A 25,430-nucleotide genomic window follows, 5' to 3' on the forward strand; every position below is an offset into this window, starting at 1 on the left:
ATACTGCTTAGTAAATTCCGTTAATATAAATATCGTGACCGTCTTATAAAGAAGTCTGATTCTTCTGACGAAGTTGGAATTACAAGCATATACAAATGAATGTTTGTCTCACTTTACTGTTGTTTGGCTAGATATGAATCATATAATTATTATTTAATACCTGAATGCTTAGTTGCTTGTATGATACCCTGCAAGCCTCCTTTTATTGCTGAACAGTTCTTAACTAAAAAGAAACAACTACATTGTGCTCAATAATTTTCAATAGCTTTCACGTTAATCAAATTTCTGAGTGACTTAATTTAATATTCTGAATTGTTTCAATGGTAAGCAAGCTTTTGCTTCATGTTTGTTACTGTCGATTAATTTATTGAAAATTTTAGGGAAATATATCATGTTAATATATCTCAAAATTGAACGGAAACTGAACATTAAACACAACATCTGTCATGATGTAGCTCCTCGTAGGGTTGAGATTTTTCTTTAAAAATATGTGTGATGGAGATTAATATTTTACGGAATACGTAGAATCTATTGTAAATTAAATTAAAATAGGTCACTGATATAGCCTGAGATATTTTACTGAATTCTTATTAACCTTAATCTTATAACTATATTAGTATTTGCCAGTCTACATAGTTATACTCGGCTCACACCACAACTCATAAGTTGTTCACTTGTTTGCTGAATACGAACGATGCTAGTCTATACAAAAACTATAGAGGAATGAGGATATTTACATCCTATATGTTTACGCTTATTAGTAGAGAGATGCAAACATTATCTACTGGGATGCAATTCGAAGTCCGAATATATATATATATATATATATATATATATATATATATATATATATCACCAGAAGTTCAAGAATCCGAATTATTTTAATCATATTTTACTCATGAGTAGACTGCCAATATCAAATGAAAGTGATATCATAATGGTGTATTTATTGTCTTTTTCGAAGCTTGACAGAATACATTAAATCAAAGATTTGACATATTGCACGATGAAATTCTTTTCAATTGTTGCAATTGACTTCTTTTTATCGTTAATCATTTTTATTATGTACATAGATATTCAAAATTCAACTTGTAGGCGGATTTGTAAATTGATTTAGCTGGATGTATACATTTGTTTATGATTGGTTGATTTGATCACAAATAAATAAATGTGTTTTTCATGTTTCATGTGTTTCGTTGTTGTGAAAACTCTAACCACATTGATTATTTCATAGTTGTTGTTTTCTTTCTGTTTTTGCAAGTTTTCGAAAGACATTGTTGCTATTATCTCGAAATTTACTTTTCTTTTGTTTATTTTTTCCATGTACTAATCTGTACATTGGCTAATAGAGTGTGGACTTCAGTGATTCTCTCAATGCACTTGTGTGTAGTACGGACAGAGGACGTATTGAAGTGATTGCTGAGTCTGTAGAGAAGCGAAAATGTGATCCGTCACGTCCAAGATATATTCCTGAGGTTAGATTGTTGAAGAAAATTCCCATTTTTTTACTTTAAATTTACTTGTAGAGATACTTGTGAATATATATCCACGTATATCCTTATATATAAGTGATTGACAGTAATTAAAGTATGTTATTATTTTTTTTGTCCATCATGAGGAACGTTTTTGGCTATGCATTAATCAATAATATGTTTTAGGTATTCGAAGTCAGTTGGTGATGAAGCCATAATATTGATTATGTGATTAACTCAGTAGTATAAAACAGGTTGTGGCCTGAAATAATCAATGCTGCATTCAAATCTCAGCGGTTAAATCAACGCAAATGACGATAAATCTAACCGAGTCCAAAAATAAAGCGAAACATCCATCCTTGATTGGACTGGTTCCCACATTCTAAGCATATAATAAAACTTTTAAATATGACTGTTAACACTCACAAATATGATACTCTTATGCAGACGTCTGTTGGCTTTTAAATTCTAACTGCCTTTACTGTATCGCTCATTACCTGGGGAATATATTTTTAGGACCTATTGGTGAGAGCTTGTGATATAACACGGCTGCCTAAACCGATGTGGGTAAATTGTATTGAAATCAGTAGTTCATCTGGTGATAATCGAGCCCTCTTAACCAAGAAGTCGCTTCGATAATCTGATATACAGTATGCATCGCATGATTGAGGGCAACCAGATAAAATTACTCTCACTGAATTTTTTAGCAGTAGCATCTCTAATCGCTGGTGGAGTTTTGTTCTCTGAGCTGGATATCATGCAAACGACACAGAGAACAAAGAGGAAACGCCTTAAAGAAAAAACTGATCAAGATCTCAAAACCACCCATGGAAGAAAACACAAACAACTGCGTGATCAATTTGTCAAAACAACCACTAACAAATACGGAAGAATACCTACTCCAAAAAGGATTAAACTACAATACAAGCGACGCCTCAAAGCTGGAATTCTTCGCAGCACTGGAGTCATCACTCAAAACTTCGGGAATCAGTGAAGAAACAACAAGAAATAAGGCAAACTATAGTACCGCTAACTCAACAGGCGAAGGAAAACAACCAACTGACTCCACAAGAACAAAAGGCCTTAAAAGAACTCAAAAATAGAAAGGATATTGTCATAATACCAGCGGACAAAGGACGCAGCACAGTAATCATGGGCAAAGAAGAATACATCAAAAAAGCCGAAGAACTACTGGAAGACAAGAGCACATACAAACTGATGGATACAAATCCCGTCAAAAAATTCGACAACCAAATCTCAAAGACCTTAAACAAGCTAGTCAAAGCAGGAGAAATAACAAAACAAGAACAATGGAGAATGAAATCCAACGGACCAGTACTTCCTCGACTCTACGGCAGACCCAAAATACACAAACCAAACATCCCACTACGTCCAATTGTAGCACTCCCCGGAACACCAACGTACAATTTGTCAAAAGAAATTTCAAGAATACTGAGACATTTAGTAGATTCAGCCAACCACTCAATCAAATCCCCTACACAATTCCTGGACCAAATTAAGGACATCCAAATCAACAACGACGAACTGATGATATCCTTCGACGTGACAGCACTATTCACCTCAATTGAACCAAAATTAGCAAAAGAAACTATATCCTTGCTGCTCAACAACGACACAAACCTCACTAAATACACGAAGCTTCAAATTCAAAGTCTACAGGAACTCATCAATTTATGCCTAACAACATACTTTCAATTCAACAACAAAATCTACGAACAAACGAAAGGGACACCAATGGGATCACCAATATCAGGATTGATCGCAGAAGCAGTGATGCAAAGACTAGAAGCCACGATATTACCAGTGATCAAGCCAAAAGTTTGGATTCGCTACGTAGACGACACCTTCGTCATCGTCAAAAAGAATGAACTAGAAAACACTTACAACCTGATCAACAACGTCTTCGATGACATCAAGTTCACCATGGAACAGGAGTCAAACAACCAACTAGCATTCTTAGATATATTGATCACTAGAACCGACACAGGAAAACTGGAAACTCAGGTATATAGGAAACCGACCCATACGGATCAAATTCTCAACTACAATAGCAACAACCCCAGAGCTCACAAAATCAACTGCGTACACAATTTGTTCAAGAGGGCGAGGACACACTGCAGCACACTGGCAGCACGAAGAAATGAAGAGAAATACGTAAAGGATGTATTTCAGAAGAACGGCTACCCCATCAACTTCATCAAAAAATACCAACCGCACGCAGCATTGGAACTCAAGTCAAGCACAAAAATCAACAAAAGGATCACCCTACCATATATACAAGGAATATCAGAAACCGCGACGAGACTGCTGAAAAACTTCGGAATAGGTGTGGCACACAAACCGACAAAATCACTACAATCAATCTTATGCAAACCAAAAGATGAAATAACAAAGGAAAACAAATCAAACATCATCTACAAAATAAATTGTGCCAACTGCGAAAAACACTACATCGGACAAAGCGGACGCCCCCTTCACCTTCACCTACATGAACATCAATTAGCAGTCAAACGGCATGATATCTCTTCACTTATATCAATACACGTGGACAACTGCGGACACTCATTCGATTGGAAAAATGTGGAAATTTTAGACAGAGGAAACTCCAAAAACACCAGAGAATTTTTAGAAGCCTGGCACTCAGGTCAATCAGCAATCAACAAGCATATTGAAATCAATCCAATTTATCAACCAATCAGAAAAATCATGCACAAACATAAGAACGAAATTCAAAACAATGGGAGACACAACCAAAACAAAGAAGTAAACAACGACAAATTTAAGGTCAATAAGAACCAGTCAACGTCGAGGTGCACAGAGCAAGCTTTGAGACACATATGGAGAAATTCAAACACTTCACTTCTATCTGAAGTTTGTGCTGATGATATCGTTCAGAAGAACGATGAAAGCTCCACGACCAAACCATCCAGCTCAGAGAACAAAACTCCACCAAAATCATCCACCTGAGCTACAAATCTTCTCCACCATCTCTAATCACTACTATGATACGAGTTCGAACCTTTGGGAATTCATTGGGTTTCTCAGTCCTGTAAACAATATCTTGTTAGTATGAGTGGAAGCAATTAAGAAAACGGATCATTAGTTCTTTTGTCGAGTAATTTAAAACAAAGTCTGAAAATAATTATCTGAAGGTCATTTGACTTGACTGATGGGATAAAATTTACATTTCTTGGTAGGTGAACCTCGATTAATACAAATAACTGAAGCATTGGGTTGGTTAGTAGCCAAATACTAATTTCTAGTTTTATTTTTCTTGGTGTCTCAACGCCTGAACTAGAAATTCATCATCTGTTTTTAACTGTAGTTAATACCCTTTTATTATATTTACCCTACTCTTTGTTTTGGTTGATCATTTCTAATCATTAGAGGTTATTTAATGAGATCTTAGGTCAACTTATCGCAAATGGTGTAGTTAAACTATCAATTCGTTTTGTTTCTTTCTACGATTTTAATCGTTTGAAAATTCCTATCATAATAAAAACACATATATGGACGAAGAATATTATTTCCAATTACTTCCCATCAACTTCTATAGCTAGAAATGCACATTAGTGTTCCAATGAGAAAACCAATTTAAAGTGTCGTAACGACACTTTATATTCTTCTGTGTAACTATCATGACAGGTCATAATCCTAGTGCTGTTCATTTAAAAAGTGTGGGGGTAGTAAGGAAATCTTTAAAATATTAGCTAGCAACTTATAATTATTATTTGTGGGATTATTTTCACTTAAACACTTAAACATTGTTTATTTCGTGATACTAGGCCGAGATACAGTGTAATTGACTGATTCTGAATTCATCCTAACAGATGATATAAATTACGAAACTTGGATTTTTAAATTTGGTCCTATCACTACTTCGTGTCTGTTCACAACCCTACATACAGAACAGACACGGTTTCATTGTATTTCGATGACCTCCCAGGCTTCGGTTTGTAGAGTGTTGGCTGAAAACATGAAATAAGTAGTATATATCTTTAAAATAAATTTTCATCCGTGGGATTTCCAAGCATTATAGATTTGCTACAATAAGGTAGTTCATGTTAAGAAACATAATATTCCTTATATTTCGATGTGTTTTAATAAAATCTTTCGATAAAATCCAGTAGTTAAAGACAATCTTTCGTACTCGGTTTTTATGTCACAAGTATTATTTGATCTTACAGGGAAGTTGTAGCTGGTGCAAGGTCTATACCAGTAAATCAGTGTCCGAAGTCTAGTCTCAGGTTACCTTCTTTGGAAATAATTACATGACGAAGCATATTGTCTTACTCTTAGTTCTTTTCTGTGCAGTTTCTCTTTTTTCTTGCTATCTGTCTAGGATTGTATTTAGCAGTTCTTTATTTAATAGTGGTAACTAAAATTATAAATTTGTTTGACAATTCTTGAGCTGACATTTAAGCCTACAAATAATAAGGCTAATTTGTGTAGTTTTGTTCATTTGGCTTAGAAAACTTCAACATATTCTCTGAGATTTATGTAAAAAATAGATTTAATTTAATAGTCATTCAAAACTCAGCACAATATCACACTGCCACAGCGTAGACTCATATGATTTACTGAGTAACTGTCAAACAATTCAATTTATTTTACTGTACTAATAAAAATAAATTTCAAGGAAGACAAACGTTTTAACAAAATAGTTGATAATGCAACTACGACTACTCTTTATCTATAGTGATCATTATGTATCACTTCTATTGTATAGTCGGCCTACAGGAAGTGGCAGTATTTTGCTAGAAAAAAAAGCATATTTGTCACAATATTCTATCACCAATATATTTTATTTGTTAATTAAAATTAATTTAAAAAACCTGGAAAGGCTGACAACATTAATTTTAACTTTACCAGATTTGTGTGTAGCCGACTAAGTACAAGAAAATTAAGTTGATGATATCTGTTCATTAAAGTCGACTTGAATAAATTATTCGCATGCATTTCGAAGCAGCGATTGACTGTTCCAATCAATAGTGGACCTTCAGATACTATTCTGACTATTTTATTTTCAATATTTGGAAATACGTTTTCTATAACACTTCGTTTCATTTAAAATTTATTAGTTTGATTTGCATGCATAGGATAGTAATGACATTTTCACTTTGAACATTAAGGACAGATGTTATTCTCTGCAGCATTAGACTTCTGTCTACTTTGCTTCTAAATTTTGATACGTACTACATTCATACCTACTAATCCAATCCCCATTCCTCACATCGTTCCTACCATCGTGAGGAAGCCACTAGAATATCTTCAGTGTTACCCCAGCTTGGATCAACATAATATTCAGCCGAAACGACACCTTCAGAGATGGCTACTTATATACATGGCCTATAGAGTCTCTGGCTGCTTCCGAAATACTGGCTTTATGAGCGCCCTTTAAAGTCACAACAAACCATTCGGATGACCAGCGAAATAAAAATTAAAGTGCGCACGTTATTGTGTGGTCGGATATCATGAACATATGACAAGCAACCTCAGCTTATCGATGCTGTAGGTCTACTCTCAACTCACGCTTATCCTTTACAGACTTCCTCATCATTTGAGCCTAAATCCGTAACGCCTACAGACTTGTCCTTAACAATACATGGCCCTCTGATCCAAAGTGGTATAGACCACTTCTCAAGTATCACCCATTCAGAGCTCGTTGAACGGTCATCCATTACCCTCAGTACTATTTTCTCCTGCCTAGATAGCATTATTGTATCCCCGTAGATTGTAGTGTCACACATCACTACTTGCACCACTTGCGATAAAATTGTACATAACCAAGAATCCCATACTCTAGGCAGCATTTCACCTATATCATCATACTATGCACCACAGCAATACAAATCCATATATACACCACAGAACATCAGAGAACCAATTATCGTCCACTCAACCATTTTACTGTCTTCACTACTGATCATCGCAGTTTCTGACCAGCTGTCAATCAAACTTCTCATCATGAACATATTCGATGAATGTCAGAATAGGGTTGTGGTTATGACTACGACTTCTAAACATACTTTTGTGCTACAGACTAAATTCCTGTGTCATAATTATCGATCACATCAGCAAGCTTTCAGTCTCCCATCTGAACAAATGATCACATCGATCACATAGACCGTCTCATCTTTCAAGTTCTCTCAAATAGCCTTCTAGCTCATTAGTTACTCGGTTATCCCTCGTTATATGAAGTTTTTTTAACCGCTTTAGATTCTTGGAATACATGGGCCGTGGATTCAAACCTTCTAAAGTGCTCTACGTATTTTATGTTTCCCTTCTCTCAATCACTTCATGACCTTCGAGACTTTGTAGGGGACCTAAAAGTCTAATCCACAGTGCAGTGGAGCAACGTCAGGTGATGCAGTCCCATGGTAGCCGGTGACCAATAACTGGTTCATATGGCATTTGTTCCTTTAGGATCCTAGAGCCCATGTTCACCTTCGGTTTGGAATCAGGGTTTTCCAACTCCCTTATTAACTCATTTTTATTACGTCGGTTTTAGCTCTATATCCGGATAGTGTTTTTTTTCTGCGAGGTAGTGCTAACTTGTTCGGAATCTGAATTCACAAATTACTTAGGAAAAAGATGGGTGTTTTGAAGAAGTAATGATAGTCACTGCCATCGTTGTAGGGAAATCTTGGTTTCAAATATCTTCCAACATGAGCTGCTAACGTATCCAAGGCCTTTGATTTTGTATCATACAAAAAGATAAGGCGTATATTTGCGATCTACGGGCCCACTAATTCATTTGTATCATACATCGATGCATGTTACAAAGTGTCACCAATAGTTGTATAGAGAACCCCATTCCACATTCAAAGAGTAGTGAACCAAGGTGACCTGTATATATATATATATTCCATTCTCGCTTGGCCGTCTGTTTCGCCATCATTTTTTAATATCATGTTCTTTGATCTTGACTATAATTGATTAAGTAAAAAGCACTTTAATCATGGCATTAATATTTTGAAAAATCCTAATCTTCCATATTTAGCTCAAGTTTTAAATAATTATGAGGAAATAAGTACATTACACTCATGCTGTATAGTGTTTGGAGAGATGCTTTCCTTTGTTTTTAATTATACGTAACATTTTCCTGGATTGGCCTAAGAAAAAGTCACACCTAGGAATATGCATTTTATGTAGAAATCTAAATAAGGTCATGTAAAATCAATAGAAAATCTTATAGTCCTTATTCTAAAAACAATGATGAAGCACTCACATATTTCACATCAACCTTTTTAGTTCATAACTGCTGTTATATTTGACAGGTTGAATCTAAATTTGAAGTAACGAGAGGCTGCTCTAATGACCAATCTTTATAGAAGAATGTTCATTAGATCACTTTATCGGAAATAAGTTAAATACTGCCAAATAGCATTGAATTAACCTAATCTATTTAATCACCCATGTTGGAGGTATTACTCTTTCTTTTAATTATATCAGTCCAATTTGTGAGCATTTGAAAATTGAAGGTCAATATGATAGTGTTTTTGCTTCTTATTTGATAGTTTGGGTTATTTGGCAAACAGCTATTTAAAGCAAACGTAAACCTTGCTTCATAATAATAGGGTCGGTGAAAACTTTATGATCTATGTATCCAGAGGTGTTGTGTGCATGTATATTGATCATCTAAATGTGCTGGGAATTAGGCTTTAATAAAAATCATAAAGCATAGTTCTTTACTGATCATTTGATTGATACCAAAAAATTATCTTCGTGATAATAGTCGCTTGCTACTATCGGTTGTATATAGTTTGAATGAATATCAAAGGTTTCATCTATAGATATACCTAATTAAAACAGTTTGAAATGTTTTTAAACATTTTTGTACAAGCTAATGATATTTCTAACAAAAACTTTTTTCTAAACCACCTCTAACAAAAGATAAATAGATATAGTTCCACATTTTCAGTTAACTGAAACTTATCTTAATAATTTGAGAAATCTTATCAGTATTCATATATTTTACGTTATCGACTTGTATTCATCTTGTCTAAGTTCCGTGTTTTTTTTCATTTTGTCTTTATCATTTCGGACTTGCACAAACCAACGTTTGTGTTTGTTATACCTAGTTGACGTATCATAGTTTTCAACTGAATAAATCTGTCATGTCGCTTATGATTAGCATTACACTCCTGTCGAAAAAAATTTAGTCAACCCTTAAGTTTTACGAAGTTCATTAGTTATTATTTGGCTGTCAGTTAGTTTGTCCATCCAGTCATATAAAACCTTATGCTATTCTCAGTTCTTATATTTTTAATTATATTCTCAATCTAAAATTTTTTATTACTGCTTCATTCTCTTTGTATCTCTCAATGTCTTCATTTCTAAAAATTCGACTTTGTTTAATCAAATTTCTTGGAATTACGGTATTAAATGAATGCATTATCCATTCATTTTTAATACGTGCATTACTATTATTTGAAGACAATTGAAATTATTTTTAAGTAAAAGCATTTTAAAATTACTATTTTGACTGTCTAGTTGTTTTATAATTCATTGCGTGTTCCTATTCTAATTAATCAAAATATTAAAGCCAATAAACTTCAGTTTAGTTTTTAATATAGTTGCAAACATCATGGACAAATATACACCTGTCATAGTTTTCACAGTTTACATCGAATCACTTATGGCGAGGGAAATCAAAGCTGATAATTAAGACAATGGTATTAAAGACGAAAGAATCTTAATCCCATTCATCATCATGTTACTATTTTATCTAATAAATTGTTTAAGCCAAAAATAATGGTGTAAGCTAATATAACTTTTCATTCGTTTTTAAAAAAAGAGTGTTCATAGACTAAACAACACGTGAAAAAAATAAGTTAATTTAAAATCGTCTATTCATGTTAATCAAATCGTACCAAGCTGATTGTATTTCAAACCTCTTTCGAACAATACAATAAGACAAATGCATAAATCACTTAACCACATGAAACTATAAGATATTCTATTAATAACAAAATACTTTCCAAAGAAATGTTTTTGGGTACTGCAAGACAAAACAACTTTTAGGGTAGACTGCTTTATCAATTGAACTGTATCCTAGTTAACAACAACAAATTATTTGTTATTATTGATTAAATTCATAGTTTTAGTATTGATTATGTTATAATAATCTTCAGTTGTATGTTTTCTGATGCTTAAAAGATGACTGCGGTTCACTTCCTATTTATGGTTTTTTTAAAAGAAAATTCTCATTTCCTCCCCTATATATATATATATATATATATATATATATATATATATATATATATATATATATATATGGTGACTATTTAATATAAAGAAAATCTATCGAAAGAAACAGTTGACCCTTACCACTACACCAACTTATTTATTTATTTATTTATTTGGACACATGAATATTGGTACAAGAGAGCGCCAATATATATGCGCCACACAAAACAATGAAAATTCGAGAGGAATACAAAGAAAGAAAAAGAGAAAAAAAGCTAAGGAGCGCAACAAAAAAAAGAGAGAACAATAACGAAGAGATTGGTGTAAGGTAATGTGCTAGTAATCAGGGAACGCAAAGGTACAATCGGAAGAAATCTTTCAGGTAAGGGAGACAGAACCACTTTTTATGAAGAAAGTAAAAGAAGGTTACAGCAGGATCGCCACTGGCTTCTATTCTGAGCCATATCTCATAACGTCTCTAGCCACTGTGTTGCACCATCTCTCTGACCCCAGTCAGGGAGTCGTGAAGGACCAACAGAAGCCAGTCCTTTGCAGCTTTCTTTCATACCACGACACCATGTCATATACTGACCACCTCTCCGCTTCTTCCAACCAGTCTCAGCGTCGGCAAATAATGCACGACGTGGAATTCTCTGGGACGACATTCGTAGAACATGTCCAAGCCACCAAAGTCGGTGTTTCAAGATGGTAACACCAACTGAATTATCATCTCTGTGCCCGAACACACGATGCCGAACCTCTGCATTACTGACATGGTGTTGCCACTGAATGTCAGCAATCCTTCGGAGACAGCGATGATCGAACGCAGAGAGTCGTCTAACGTCCTCAACTCGGAGAGTCCAGGTTTCACAAGCATAGAGCAAAACTGCTCTCACCGACGCGTTGTAGATCCGACCTTTTACAGCCAGACTAACATCACGAAGGCGCCAAAGATGGCCCAGATTGGCATAAGCCGCTCTGGCTTTCACTATACGTGCATTGGTCTCATCACTCACACCACCACCAGCACTTATGCAGCTACCCAGATACACGATTTTCTCGACTACGTCTATCTGCTCACCATCCAGGGTGAGTACAGGATTGGAATCCTGCCAGTCTTGTAGGAGTACTTTGCACTTCGAAGGTGCAAAGCACATACCATACCTACGGACACTGATTGCCAACTGATTAAGTGCGGATTGCATGCCTTGGGCATTATCGCACAGTAAGGCAATATCGTCCGCATACTCAAGGTCGAGAAGTCTTTCTCCAGGCAACAGATCCACACCACCATTACTTACATTCATCAGAGCTGTTTCCAGAATGTCATCGATGGCAAAGTTGAAGAGGAATGGTGAGATTGGTCAACCCTGTCTAACCTCGCTGCTCGAATGGAACAATGGAGAAAGGTGGTTGTATGCCCTCATTCTGCCTGAGATGTTTGTATATAGGGCTTTTAGGATGGTAATAAACTTCTCAGACACACCCTTCTTCAATAGACAATCCCACAGAACAGTGCTGTCCAACGAATCGAAGGCAGCCCTGATGTCAAGAAACACTACGATTGTTTGCCTTTGATAAGTATGGCGATGTTCTAACATTTGGCGGAGGGTGAAGATATGATCAATACATCCTCGACCAGAACGAAACGCAGCCTGCTCCTCGCGAGTCAATCTTTCTCGGGTTTTGAACAACCTACGAAGTATGACGGAAGCCAATAGCTTGGACGCAATCGGAAGTAGACTCATCCCCCGATAGTTGTTGCAGGAACGACGTGAACCCTTTTTAAAGATAGGGACAACTATCGACTCATTCCATGACGTTGGTACACTCTCTAGTTCCCAAACCTTTGTAAACAACGTCGTCAATTCCTTAGTCAGAAAGTCACCACCATCTTCAAAAGGAGCCGGAGGTAAGTCGGCTGGACAAGGTGATTTGTAGTGCTTCAAGAGTTGGAGTTTCTTGAGGACTTCCGCCTCATTTGGTGGATCAGTCGTCACCGGCCATGGAGGGCAGGACAGTTCGATCGATGTTGCCGGAGCAGCAGGCCAGTTGAACTGCCCTTCGAAGAATTCTGCCCATCGTCCAAGACGTCGATGAATGTTAGTGATTGGCATCCCGTCATCCTCGCAGATTGTTCCGCTCACTTCAGACTTCTTGCTGCCAGTGGCTCGGATGAGTTGGAAGAGCCTCCGGTAGTTACCAGATGCAGCTGCTGCTTCCAGCTCATTAGCACGCTCTGACCACCAGGCTTCTCGGTCCTTACACAAGCTTTGCCCGATTTCATTACGTAACATCCTTCGTTTATGGTCAAACTCACGGTCACCCGGAGTAGACCGACGGGCTTCAATGAGTTGTAAGGAACCAGAAGAAACCCAGTGCTTATAAGCGGGACGTTTCGCAAACCCACAACTGACTGTACCCGCCATTTTCATGGCGTCATGCAATTGCAACCAATGCTCATCTATACTTTTCGGTGGAATGGTAGCCAGCCTAGAAGCTAGCTCGGTTCGATACTTACCAGCAACAGAAGTTGCAACCAGCTTGCTAACATCAATCCGTTGGTGGTGGTTACTTCGTTGTCCACTGAAAAGTAAGGTAAGATTGGCGCAGACCAAGGCATGGTCAGAGTCCAGATAGGTACTCCAAAAGGAGCGGCAGTCTTGTACACAACCACGCCAGCGGTAGCTGATCGCGATATGATCAATCTGAGTCCAGGCTTGAGATGCAGAGAGAAGACGCCAGGTGGCACATCGGCGATGACTGTGCCGGAAGTTAGTGCTAGCCAGAAACAGGTTGTGGTCTGTGCACAGTTGCAGTAGACGGTCCCCGTTATCTGTTCTGCGACCAACAAGTTCCCATCGGCCACCCAAACGATTCTCTTCTGTGCCTAGACGCCCGACCTGAGCATTCAAGTCCCCGGCTAGTACTACAATATCTGTCGAACTCACTTTCTGGAGAAGAACAGATAACTGGTGGTAAAACTCATCCTTGATTGCATCCGGGCTGCAATCTGTCGGGGTATGGGCGGAGATGACGAAAAGACATCGTTTCTCACGCCGATTTCTTCTCACTTTGATGGAACTTTCTAATCTAACAGCACATAACTGACTGTTAATGGGGATCCAATCGACTAGTGGTGCCTCAGCTCTAGCGCTTAGTGCGACACCAAGGCGAGCAAGACCAGACGAAGATGCCACAGGGTCCCCCGATAAACGCACGTAAAACAAGCTTTTTGAAGCGAAAGATGGAGAGCGAATTTGTAGTACTTCACCAGAGTCTTGAATACGGGTCTCGGATAGACAACAAACATCGATATTAAGACTTTCTAAAGACATAGCCAGTCCTATCTGTTGTTCGACCTGCATAAGTGTGAGAACGTTGAAGGCAGCCAGTTTGAATGGTGCACGTGGTTTCAGAAAAAGTTCTTCAGTACTCATATTCGATGGTAACATACAATTTTCAACCGGACAGTGACTCGAGAACGTTTAGATACAGTCGGATTTCCACCAAAGACGAGCCGCTGTATAAGTATAAAAGAGGGTGAATAATGTGGAGAATAATAATAATAATAATAATAATAATAATAATAATAATAATAACGACAATAATAGTAATAATAATAGTATTAATAATGACAATAATTGTAATGATAATTATTTGAATCGATTGATTGTTTTTCGGAGCGAGAAAAGTGGTTGCCATAGACATAGAGTTCATCGTTTGTGTGTGGGCTGTGATACTGCCCGGGTGCCCAAACCGAAGCAGGTGGGTTATCTTAGGGGCCACTCCCCGAGCCTTTGACCTAAGGTCTAACCCACAAGGCAGTGGAGCATCGTAAGGAGATGCAATCCCATGGTAGCCGGTGACCAAAGATTGATTCATACGCCATTTGTTCCCGTAGGATACTGGAGCCCATGTGCACCATTGGTTTGTGATCCGGTTAAAGCGCCGAACATTCGCTTTTCGTCCTCTCATTTTCGTAAACAACACCCCCTCCACGAGAAGGCAATGAGTAGGACTTCCCTGGCAGATGCTGTATACGCGCGGCCGTGTGAGAGTATTTCGAGAGGGAGAGCGGACTCACCCCACTCTCGGCCGTACCAGGGCATTCGGAGGCAAACTGAACATTTTGACCATATACAAGTATGCCAATACTTAAGCACAGTAGAGTGGATATTTTTTCTAATATCTTTTAGTAGGTTGATGCATTTCGATATTGGAAATAGATAGAGTTTAACTATACACTTGGTTGCCATAGTAGGCAAAAATAATCGGTTTTCTTCCTTTGATTTCTCGTGATTTTAATACTTGTATTCATAACTATTGGATATTTTCGCTCTTGATTTAAACAGCGAATTTCAGAGCATTGTTTTTATTCACGCGTCGAGGTTGTTGTATTTTCAGACATTATTGACTATTACTCGAACTAGTAATTTGTAGCACGTTTTATAATGCATTTCATAAAGTTTTGCACAATGATTGGATACAACTCAACGTCAAATTTGACTATAAAGGAAAAAAAGCTTGGCTACCATATTCTGTTTTCGCAGTGTCACTGCTCAATCTTCTAATGATTTTGTTTTAAGGGAGGTGGAGAGTTTAGGGGATTTTGGCACCTGTTCACTATTAGCATAATATCAGTTCAGTATAATGTAATCGGCTGACCGTCATCTTTTATGGAAAATCTAAATTATGTGCTTAATTTCCATTTTATGTTATGTATAATGGCTATTTATCATAATCTATAAAATCATTCCAATTAGATCTAATGAATATTTGACTAAATACATTTGCTTTGTATAAATCTTAGTAGATTGTACGATATTTAAAATTTGTAATATTCTGGATTGCGTTGTAATGAGGCTAAGTAACATAAGAATACTGAGTTTTTTCTTGGATAAATAAATATAGGATCTAGAAGAATTCATGTTGTATCTGCGATTATCACTCAAATGATACAAAAGCATTTGTGGCTATTGATGTTTTGCGAATGGCAGTATGAAAAATACAATGCTTATAATAATTCTTTATAGTTATTTGTACTTTCTTCATACTTATGGTTTCACAAGAAATTCATTTATGTTATTTAAGAGTAGAGTATAATAATTTCGATAGTTTTCTCATAATTATTTATCGATGTTTCAGTAAACTTTTTTTAAAACTGTAGAAAATATGATACATTTTAAAAGTTTCACGTTATCTCTAAATAGTAATATGTATTGTTCCAAGTGATTTCATTACTATATCTTGATATGAACTGAATTTCCACAACATTGAATAATCTCATTAATCAAATTAAATTATTGAAATAACATTCTTGACCAAGCTTTTTGAAGTTCCTCACGATTGCTTATAAGTGATATTCAAATTGGCGCTTATCTGTTCTTTGTTTTAGTCATAAGAAAATGTGTTTCATCTCTAAGGAACGTTGTTAAATTGTCCAACTTCTCGACTGTGAACATTTGAACTAGCTTTTCATTCAAAGGAATAAAAACTTTCCACTAAAATCTTCATTATTTTTAATTATGTTAGCATCCTACTTGATATCGATTTATCAACAAATAATTATTACCCATATAATTAATTAACGGTGATCATGGGGTCGATAAAATTAAAGCATTCGAAGTGCTTTATCCTCTACCTTCCAATTTTCACAATGAAATTCGTCTTGTAAGCTATAGAAATTCAAATCAACAATAATCGTCTTTGTTTAGACGATAAACTTCGAAATATAGAAATATTTGTTCGCTCAGATAGTTTAAAAAATATATTTCCTAACGTAGATAAACTAGTATAAATTTAAAAAGGCTTAAACTGATCAGACTAAGATATAACGTAAGTTCTCATAAGAATTCGTCTCGTCTTCTTCAATGAAATTCCAAACATCTTATAACTTATATTCTTCCTATTTATCTTGTATATCTTCTTTTGTACTATAAAGTAGTGACAAGGTAAATCCGTTCACTGTCATACCGTCTTCTACATTATTCTGTCGATCTTTCAATCATATTTATTTCACAACAATTTTCTACTGTTCTATCTGTTCATCCATTCTATTAATGGGCGGATTTTTCTTATTTAGTGAATGCCATGAATATCTGGAACTATTGATTCCTGAGAATACAAATGATATCCTAGAATTTGTTTATCTGAATCACTTAAATCAGTGCCAGATATAGATAGATATTGCTTCTTTTTTTATCATGTTTTCAATCATCTACTTTAAATGATAAACGATAAATAATAATTAGATCTTAATGAATCTTTCTATAAATGTTAATTTCATTCAAATTTTTCTGTCATACTTCATCTATATCTTTCTCTATTAACTCTTCTGAATTTTATCCTGATATTTGTAATAACACATCTTTAACTGTCCTATATTACAAAAAAATTTGTCTAGTGAACATTAAAAACGAACACTAAATAAATGTTATTGATTGATTTTTGTCATATGATAGAGGAGTTTCTGTCAATTTATAACGCCTAACATACTTAGTTTTTTAGTCCTACTTTTTCCCCCTGATCCAATGCTATGTAATGCATTAGTGTTATTTTTTCTTAAGTTGAAAAGCATTTTCATAAAATGAAATTCTCCAATGATTTTATCATTCAGGAAACGTTCTGTCTTGTGACGTTCATCTTAATATATATTCAATGAATTAAAAATACAGTTATTTATTACTGTCAATGATTTTCCCTGTTGAGTTATTTAGTTCTATTGAAGCCAATCAAGATTAATCCTTAAAATTGATTTGAATCATAATCAGTTAACCAGTGCAATAAATGTTTCAATGATTCACTTAACAGCATGATTGATTATATTATATACTTGATATTTTGATATGAGTTACGGGTTAGTAGAAAACTACCACTCACTGTTCTAGAGTTATTGTTTTTACCACTCGAATTTCAGGGCCTAGTTTTAATTCCAATTTGAAGTTATGAGTGGAGAATGCTTATGAGTTTCAAAGTAGGGCAGTCTACTGTTTATTCCTTCTTGGTTTTCAGTGGTTCCCCAGTCGATGTCGATCCTTGGTTATTTTTATTCTAATGTTACTCAGATGATTAAAATCTTAAAATTCCTCAATGATAGTGTTTCTAACTTTAACAGTAGATGAAGAGGATCAGTTCCCTAAAATTAAATGAGATTTCCATCTTGTACTTCCTGCGGATTGGCCAAGATCATTGAGTACCCACACATAATGGACTAAACATTTTTCTTATCAATAATATACAGATTATTTAACCTTTCACGTGTCGTTATTTTTTTAATATTTTGTCTTTATGGGTCTTTTTGGCATACCCGTAAATACATATGAATCGTTATTTGTTTTCATGGAACTAAGTGTTATTTAAATACAAGAAAACTGTTTTGTTTTCTCTCCCTCTCACTAGAAAAGTGCATTGACTGGTTCGTTGTGAAAGTGTAGACTCTAGCTTTTACGTTTGAGAGTAGCTCACAGTGTTTCAAAAGTTAAGCATAGTTCGATATATTAATTCTGGTAGTTCCAACTGTTAATTAGCCACTTATAATGTCACATCTCACATAAAGCTGATGTTTTGTTGTTTCCAAAATATAAAGTCTAACGAAATGTAAATATCCTGTAGGGTAAGTCATCTGGAGTAGTTTCGTCTGTTCACTACCATCGAGTTGCTTTGAGAAGTAAATTATTGCATATATGGAACTGATAAACTTTGCTCGAATATATAACCGTGGTTTAGCGGTTAAGACGTTCAACTTTTAGCTATTAAATACTAGGCGCGAACTCTGATCCACTTTTTCAGTTTGCGCAACCAGTTAGTATTATTAGCTCATACCCAAGTACTTAATGAATGAGATGATGTATAATCATTAACCAATTTTTAAAAAAATTCAAGTATTACTTCAGGGCTATGTTTATGCTGCCAACCAGTTTTCTGTTAAAGGTAGAATTTACCTATTTTTCATTCTTAATGCATTTACGTAGATGAGAATACCATTATGTCAATGGACCATGGAAAAACGACCACCAGAAGAATTCGCTCATTGTACCCCATCAAAAATTGAAGAAAAATGGGAAGAAACAGTGGATTTAACTAAATGTGATTATGACATAATAGATATTAATGCATTTATTAATGAATGTAAAATTGATCTTGAACCGATTAATACTGCTGCTTCTACCACTACAACTACTAATACTACTACAACCAGTACCACCATTACTTCTGCCCTTACATCAGAGATGGATGTTGGAGAACTAAATGATGCAGAGCTTCAACACTTTCTTTTTCCTTCACCTAACTGTGAACATTGTGGAACTGATCAATCTATGTGCTGGCATAAGCTTTGGTCGAATTATCAAATACGGATCTTGTTAAATGTAAGGACAATATTTTGAATATATATATATATATATATATATATATATTATCAGTAATCCAAACTTTAGATAAAGTCCTTCCTTTTTATGAACCTTGTACTCCTTGGATAACTTATTCAAACCCTAATCTTTCCGATTACTACTTATACTTTTACTACCTCTACCACTATGAGATTTGAATGGACAATTGTATCTCTGTGCTAATGTGGTATGGCAACTTGAACTGATATACGTACGTACGAAGTTCTACGTTGTTGTTGACTGACTGATTGTATTAAGTTAGACAACAGGCTTCAGTGACCGGACACTCAGAAACCTCCGAGTCAAGGGGATTTTCGAGCTTAGGATTTAGACGTATTATAGATATGTTAATGCAGGCGCCAATTGCAAACATTATGGAACACAAATACAATCGACGCTGAGAGCTAATTTGGAATACTTGCTAACTAAAGCTTACAGTGGAAAGTCAAAAAGTGTCAATGTTTCATTAGAATTTTTGTTAGAATGACGTCCTCGATGGATGTCAAATGTAATAATCTGCAAAAACGTGTGCTGTGTTATATAGTAGTAGTAGATAGTTGTCATCCATTGTTGAAACTTAGAAAATATGTGTTAGTGATATTTAAAAGTTATATTGCTGTATTATGAAGTCATTAATTATAGTACTAAGTCGTGTCAACAAGCGCATACGTCCTGGTTGAGATCGATTAAATAATCTTAACGTCAGATTGGCTGGGTTTCTTATGTGACCAAAATTGTTCACAATAGTACAGATGGATTCATATCTTCCTTTTAATTTTATGTCTTACTATTAATCTGTACTTCTTATTTTTTTATGTTCTTTTGTTCTTTTTGAAGTGCATTGTGTATATGTCGTTTTTTATCATAATCGATACGAATATCACTTGTGATTTGTGTCTTAACTTCCTGTCACTGTTCTGATGCATTATGTCAACTTGGATTGATGTACATTGGTACTTTGTTCAACTGCTAAGCGTTGTGATTTTTCTTGAATGATTTCCGGTCGAAAGACTGTTAAAATAAATGAATAGAATCCTGATTGACAGATGAGCACAGTAATACGATACGATCTAGTGATGGCTCTTCATGAAACCGGATTATTAACTCAAAATGCCAAATAAACTTATATCAAAGTCAAAATCACTAGTCGGTGGCATAGATTCCCACTTTACTAAAATTACTTGCTTATATGCAAAATCAATTAAAAGTCAACTGAAATATAATATAATCAAATTTCATAGGTCATTAAATAATCAATGTAATGAAGCTTAATTCTTGTCTAACATATCACCAACATAGATTATACCTGTTTATCGGTCAATTTTTATGTTGATTAGTTCATTACCAGTTATCACAATATATCCCATCTCATACAAAGATTGTTTCATCCCATAATTATATATCTTTGTTAACATAATTTTTACTATTCAGTGTGTGTAATCAAACCTAATTAAAGTGACCATTGAAAACGTGTTTTAAAATAATAACTAATTTACTGGTAATATCAAAGACAACATATATAAGCGAACAATATTGTTTTCGATTAGATCTTCAGGCTTTACTCTAATATACAGTAATATTTATATGCATTGATTTGAGCCTTTATCATTCTTATCAAACCTAGTACCCCTGTCATCACACTATCAATTTGTACTTTTCACATATTATGTAATTGTTTCCATTGTTATCATTGACTCGTAAACTACCTTGTTTGGTTTAACAATTTCATATACGCATATAAATATTACTGTATATTAGAGTAAAGCCTGATGAAGATTTAATCAAAAACAATATTGTTCGCTTATATATGTTGTTCTAAATTTACAATATGGGAATATTTCAAACATCAAAGACATTAAAGAAAACAATCATTTCATTAGTCTTTTATTTTGTTTTTCTGTATTATCATATTGTGCTTTCGTGTTTCCAAGTAAATAATGCATCAATTGACTATTCGCATTATTATATATGCATTATTTGATATTATCTTATTTATTCCTGTGTTGATATGGTTTTTTTTTTCTACGCATTTATTTCTGAGATACAAGTGTACTAAACAAAAAGGTTTTTGTTGTATTTGTAGTTTTTTTTCAAATGTGTTGATGATGGATAAAGTTCAGTGCTATATACTGTTGTATAATCTGATTGTTTCCTTGTTTATATTATATTGATTAGCAGTTTAATTGATATCTCTGACAGGTGCTGGTTATGTGTATCATATATTTAATTATCTGTCGAAATGTGTGTACGTTATTGGAATTCAATATTTGAATGTGGACATAAAGTCTTACGTTTTTTATTTCAATATACTTGAACGCACACTCTTTGATTTCGGCATTTAGTGTACAATGATGGTATCTGAATTAGAGATATCTTTTCAGAAAAATTATTACTGAACACAAAATGAATGAAGATCTTTGTTTTGAAGAGGTGTTTCAATAGCTAAAAACATAACTTCCACCTCCTGCTTTTTAGATTAATGGACTAACGTTGGACTGATGTATTGATTTAAATTTCATTCGACTTCATATATATTTTTATAGTGATATCTTTGAAACGATTTGTTATTGAGAAACAATTCTGTTGAACAGAGAAGCAAACACTCATCAACTTGTAAACAAATGTAAATGACCTTCTTTCTACATAATGGGATTGTAGCTTAGTAAACGTGTCCCATGATATTCATTCATTACATAATTGATTTAAATCTCACATCATCTATTTCGATTTCGGTCGCTCTTTTATATTTTTATTCTCCAAATGTATGCGACCTCAAACTCGATATTACGACCTTCATTTACACTGGTTGAACACAGCTCCTCTTGGAAATATATTTATAATTTGTCTGTACACATTTATCTAAGTATTTTGATTAAACTTAACTGGAAATTCATAGCAAGCACTTTTTTATCATTTAAAGGTGTTTAAGAAATATTCATTAACCTACTTGTTGCTAAACACCACTCTTTAATCACTACTACAATTAAAATCTATGGATTTAGTGTAAAATTCTACCTCTACAAATTGACTTTTTACTGACTAAATAAAATCAATTCCCTGAATTTATATATTGAAACATCATTTATTATCTGAATTTGTTTTATTTTTATTCACCATACATTTTTAATTAGGATAAGGTGCCTAAGAAACCTGAATTGGATTTCATTAATACTCCTATTTTGAAGATAAATAAAGTAAGATTTTTGTTTTTTTTTCATTTTGAGAAACATCTTTTTATGTGAAAATAATATGTCATCATTATTCATTCCATCTCGGTCCTTTCAAATGTTTTATGTCTACTGATATAAAAGTACGTTGGCAGACTAAAGGCGGCAATGTACGGAAAGCTTTGAATCTGTATTTCCTGTTAGTAGGAATATATACGCTACCTTATGGAAACTGATTTTCTCCGTAGGATTCAGAGTCGTCAAGTATTTCTTACTTTGATGCAGGTTTTAATTCGCTAAGAACCACCGATCCTCTCAAAATTTTAGATATCTTGGTGACGAGTGCCAATTAATAAATTCGCTTAACACTGAGGTTTAGAGAATATTGTGTTGTTGCTACTCAGCGATCAATTATTATGATCTAGAAATATATTTAAATGTATAAAGTCGATGTTATTATATAAGTAGATAATTAAACTAATTCCTTTTTCCCACCAATATGATTGCTTTTGTACACGTTGCCATGTGATTTGTATACTGACACAAAAAATATGATAATTTACTACCGATAACGTGACATGTAGAGTAAAATAATGCAGATAAACTTGTTATAATGGTAATATGATCTTTTTAAGATCATTGAAAATGAACTAACACAATAAAATATTATTTTTCACATAATTGTAATAATTTATTTGACCAAATGAACTGTAAAAACATTTATGACACTGTAACGCTTTCTCCTGTTATATCATCGATTACCTCCACAGCTTTATCAATCATCATACAACTCAAATTGATCATAAAATGGTTTTGATTTGTACCCATCAATTATTATTTTCATAAATAGTTTCTCCTCATTTAAGTCATTAGTTTTCCAGTCGACTTTTTAAAATACACTCTAATATCGTGTACAAATAATGGTTTTTTGGTAAATTACACATAAGTGCTTACATGTTTTGTGTTTGGTATATACATTAAAAAAGGAAAACAACTTATAAAAAATATGAATACGCGAAATAATCAAAAGTTTGTATTCTGATTCTTATTACGGAAGAATGACAGGTAAGTCATGAGGTACACTAAGCCAAGAAGGTTTTCCCTTCATTATTCGTTTCAAGTTAAGCAACAGAAAATATTAATCATATTTATTTGATAAATGTTATCTAAGTTTTTGTAAAACATAGATAAAATCATATTCAGTTAAATATTCACAGACGGTTTTTGCTGCATTGTAACCAACAGCATCCAAACACATTTGTGATAGCATTGATGTTCACTCGATAATTTCAAGTAAAAAGTAAACCAGTCATTTATACAGTCTCCCTAAATCATGTAATTATTTGATATGTTCATTGAATTTTTGATTATTACTTGATCCCCCTTACAGGTTCGTTTCAATCCGAATCCAACAAGTGCAACATGGATTGCGGTAGCCAGTAGTATAGGTTTTATACAATTTATATGTGTAGAACAATTATATTGTCAAAGCTTCGATATTCTACTAAATCGAACACCAACTGGAAAAGATTCCGTTTATTTAACACCAAAACCACATAATGTTGTTCTTGGTAGACCAGTGAATCCATCTAATAGAAATTCTAAAAAAAATCGACGTAAAACAGTGACTTCAACAAACTCAACTGATATTTCCACAAAACAATCTGTACAAATAGAATTGGATAATAATGAAATGGATGTAGTTCCAAAGATGTTGACAAAAACACTTGATAATTATTCATCGGATGATAGTGCTGCAACGGAAATGATGATCAGCGATATGCACACATTGAATATTATTGATACTAGTCATGAAAATGATTTCAAAACACAAAGAAATCAAATACGAAGAAGTAGGCGTCTTCAGGCTCAACGCAATCTTTCTTCATCAACATCTTCAACTGATCCATGTGAAGGAGAATAATGCATTTCAACAATTCATTACCATATATATATATTTAAATGTTATGTACATAAAACACTCCATATACATAAACAGATTATGATTTATATTTAATAAATAATTGTGAAAGCTGCTACTTTTTTCCTTTGAAATCTTGATCACTAGTCAATTATTCTATACATATCTATGAAAATTGTTGTCAATCATTTTGATTCACATGATCGAAATTAAAATGTCAATTTTTCACCACAGATCTCTATGGCTAGGTTTGCTACTGAGAAATTTTCACTTGATACATCATTTACTAATATAGCTGGAGTCTAGAATCTGAACTAGTGAAATTAAGTTATTCAGGGTATTGATACATCGAACAATATAATTCCTTATTTTTTAACGTTATTCTGTAAATGTTGATTAATTTGGTGTGTTTTAGGAATTTCTTCCGAAATACAAATGGTGTTCATTGTAGACTGACTTTTGTTATAACTTGTGACCGCCGATTATAGGGCAGTGAATTATCGATCGGACCAAGGGCGCATAAACCCGTATGAGCAGCCTAGAGTCCTGCTTTCCGCCTAGCCCAACCAGTTAAGTCCAGAACATCAATCTCAGCCTCTGCAATATGAATCATTATATTTCAAAATACTGAGTTTATACACCAATCAAACAGACCACAACGTACCAATAAAATATGAAACGACATTTGTACAAGAATTAGCCAACTGTGGCTGTGAATGAGGGAGGCAGTGACCCATCGACAGGGAATAATTCAAGAATGGAAAATCGTATAATAACAGTTCATAGGTTATAATAAAGCTTATGATAAGAGAGACATGAATATGAATAGTTTAGTTAATCGACAATTATACGATAAAAATGTACGTATAGTTATTGGTCCACAAATGGATCCCAAAAATTACCACTCATTATTCTTATCGGGGCATAACAAGTTTAACTGCAGAATTATGGAAAATTAAATATCACTATTCTATGTTAAGCGATTGGAGGTGCTATCATACTCAGGATTTATATTTCAGGCTAGTTGGTACTCGTTAACACTACAAATCTTTATCAGAGATCACCAAACACAGTAAAAAGTTGTAATGTATTTAAATATGTCAGTTTACACAGAGCGTATTGCTTTTACTGTTTTAGAATTGTGGCCGAAGTATGTACACGCTTCGTTCTGTTTGACACTTGTCAGCTGGATCTATACATTGTTCTATGTTTTTATGTTGGGTTCTTAGACGTGTAAAATTATATTTTATGAGTAAATGCCAGATAA

The 25,430-nt window shown here is 34.3% G+C and overlaps 1 protein-coding gene across 1 annotated transcript in view; it reads left to right on the forward strand.

Annotated features, from left to right (window-relative positions):
- MS3_00001661 (uncharacterized protein) overlaps positions 1-25,071 on the forward strand; it is a 50,748-nt gene extending 25,677 nt beyond the window's left edge. Inside the window, exons 10-13 of the mRNA XM_051209133.1 lie at positions 1,350-1,475; positions 18,659-19,054; positions 22,207-22,269; positions 23,633-25,071. Of these exons, the coding sequence (XP_051074562.1) occupies positions 1,350-1,475; positions 18,659-19,054; positions 22,207-22,269; positions 23,633-24,166 (1,119 nt within the window). The 3' untranslated portion in view covers positions 24,167-25,071. The remainder of the gene's footprint in view (positions 1-1,349; positions 1,476-18,658; positions 19,055-22,206; positions 22,270-23,632) is intronic.
- Positions 25,072-25,430: the final 359 nt, after the last annotated feature.

This window comes from Schistosoma haematobium, chromosome 1, assembly GCF_000699445.3.
Source record: "Schistosoma haematobium chromosome 1, whole genome shotgun sequence".
NCBI classification, from domain to species: domain Eukaryota; kingdom Metazoa; phylum Platyhelminthes; class Trematoda; order Strigeidida; family Schistosomatidae; genus Schistosoma; species Schistosoma haematobium.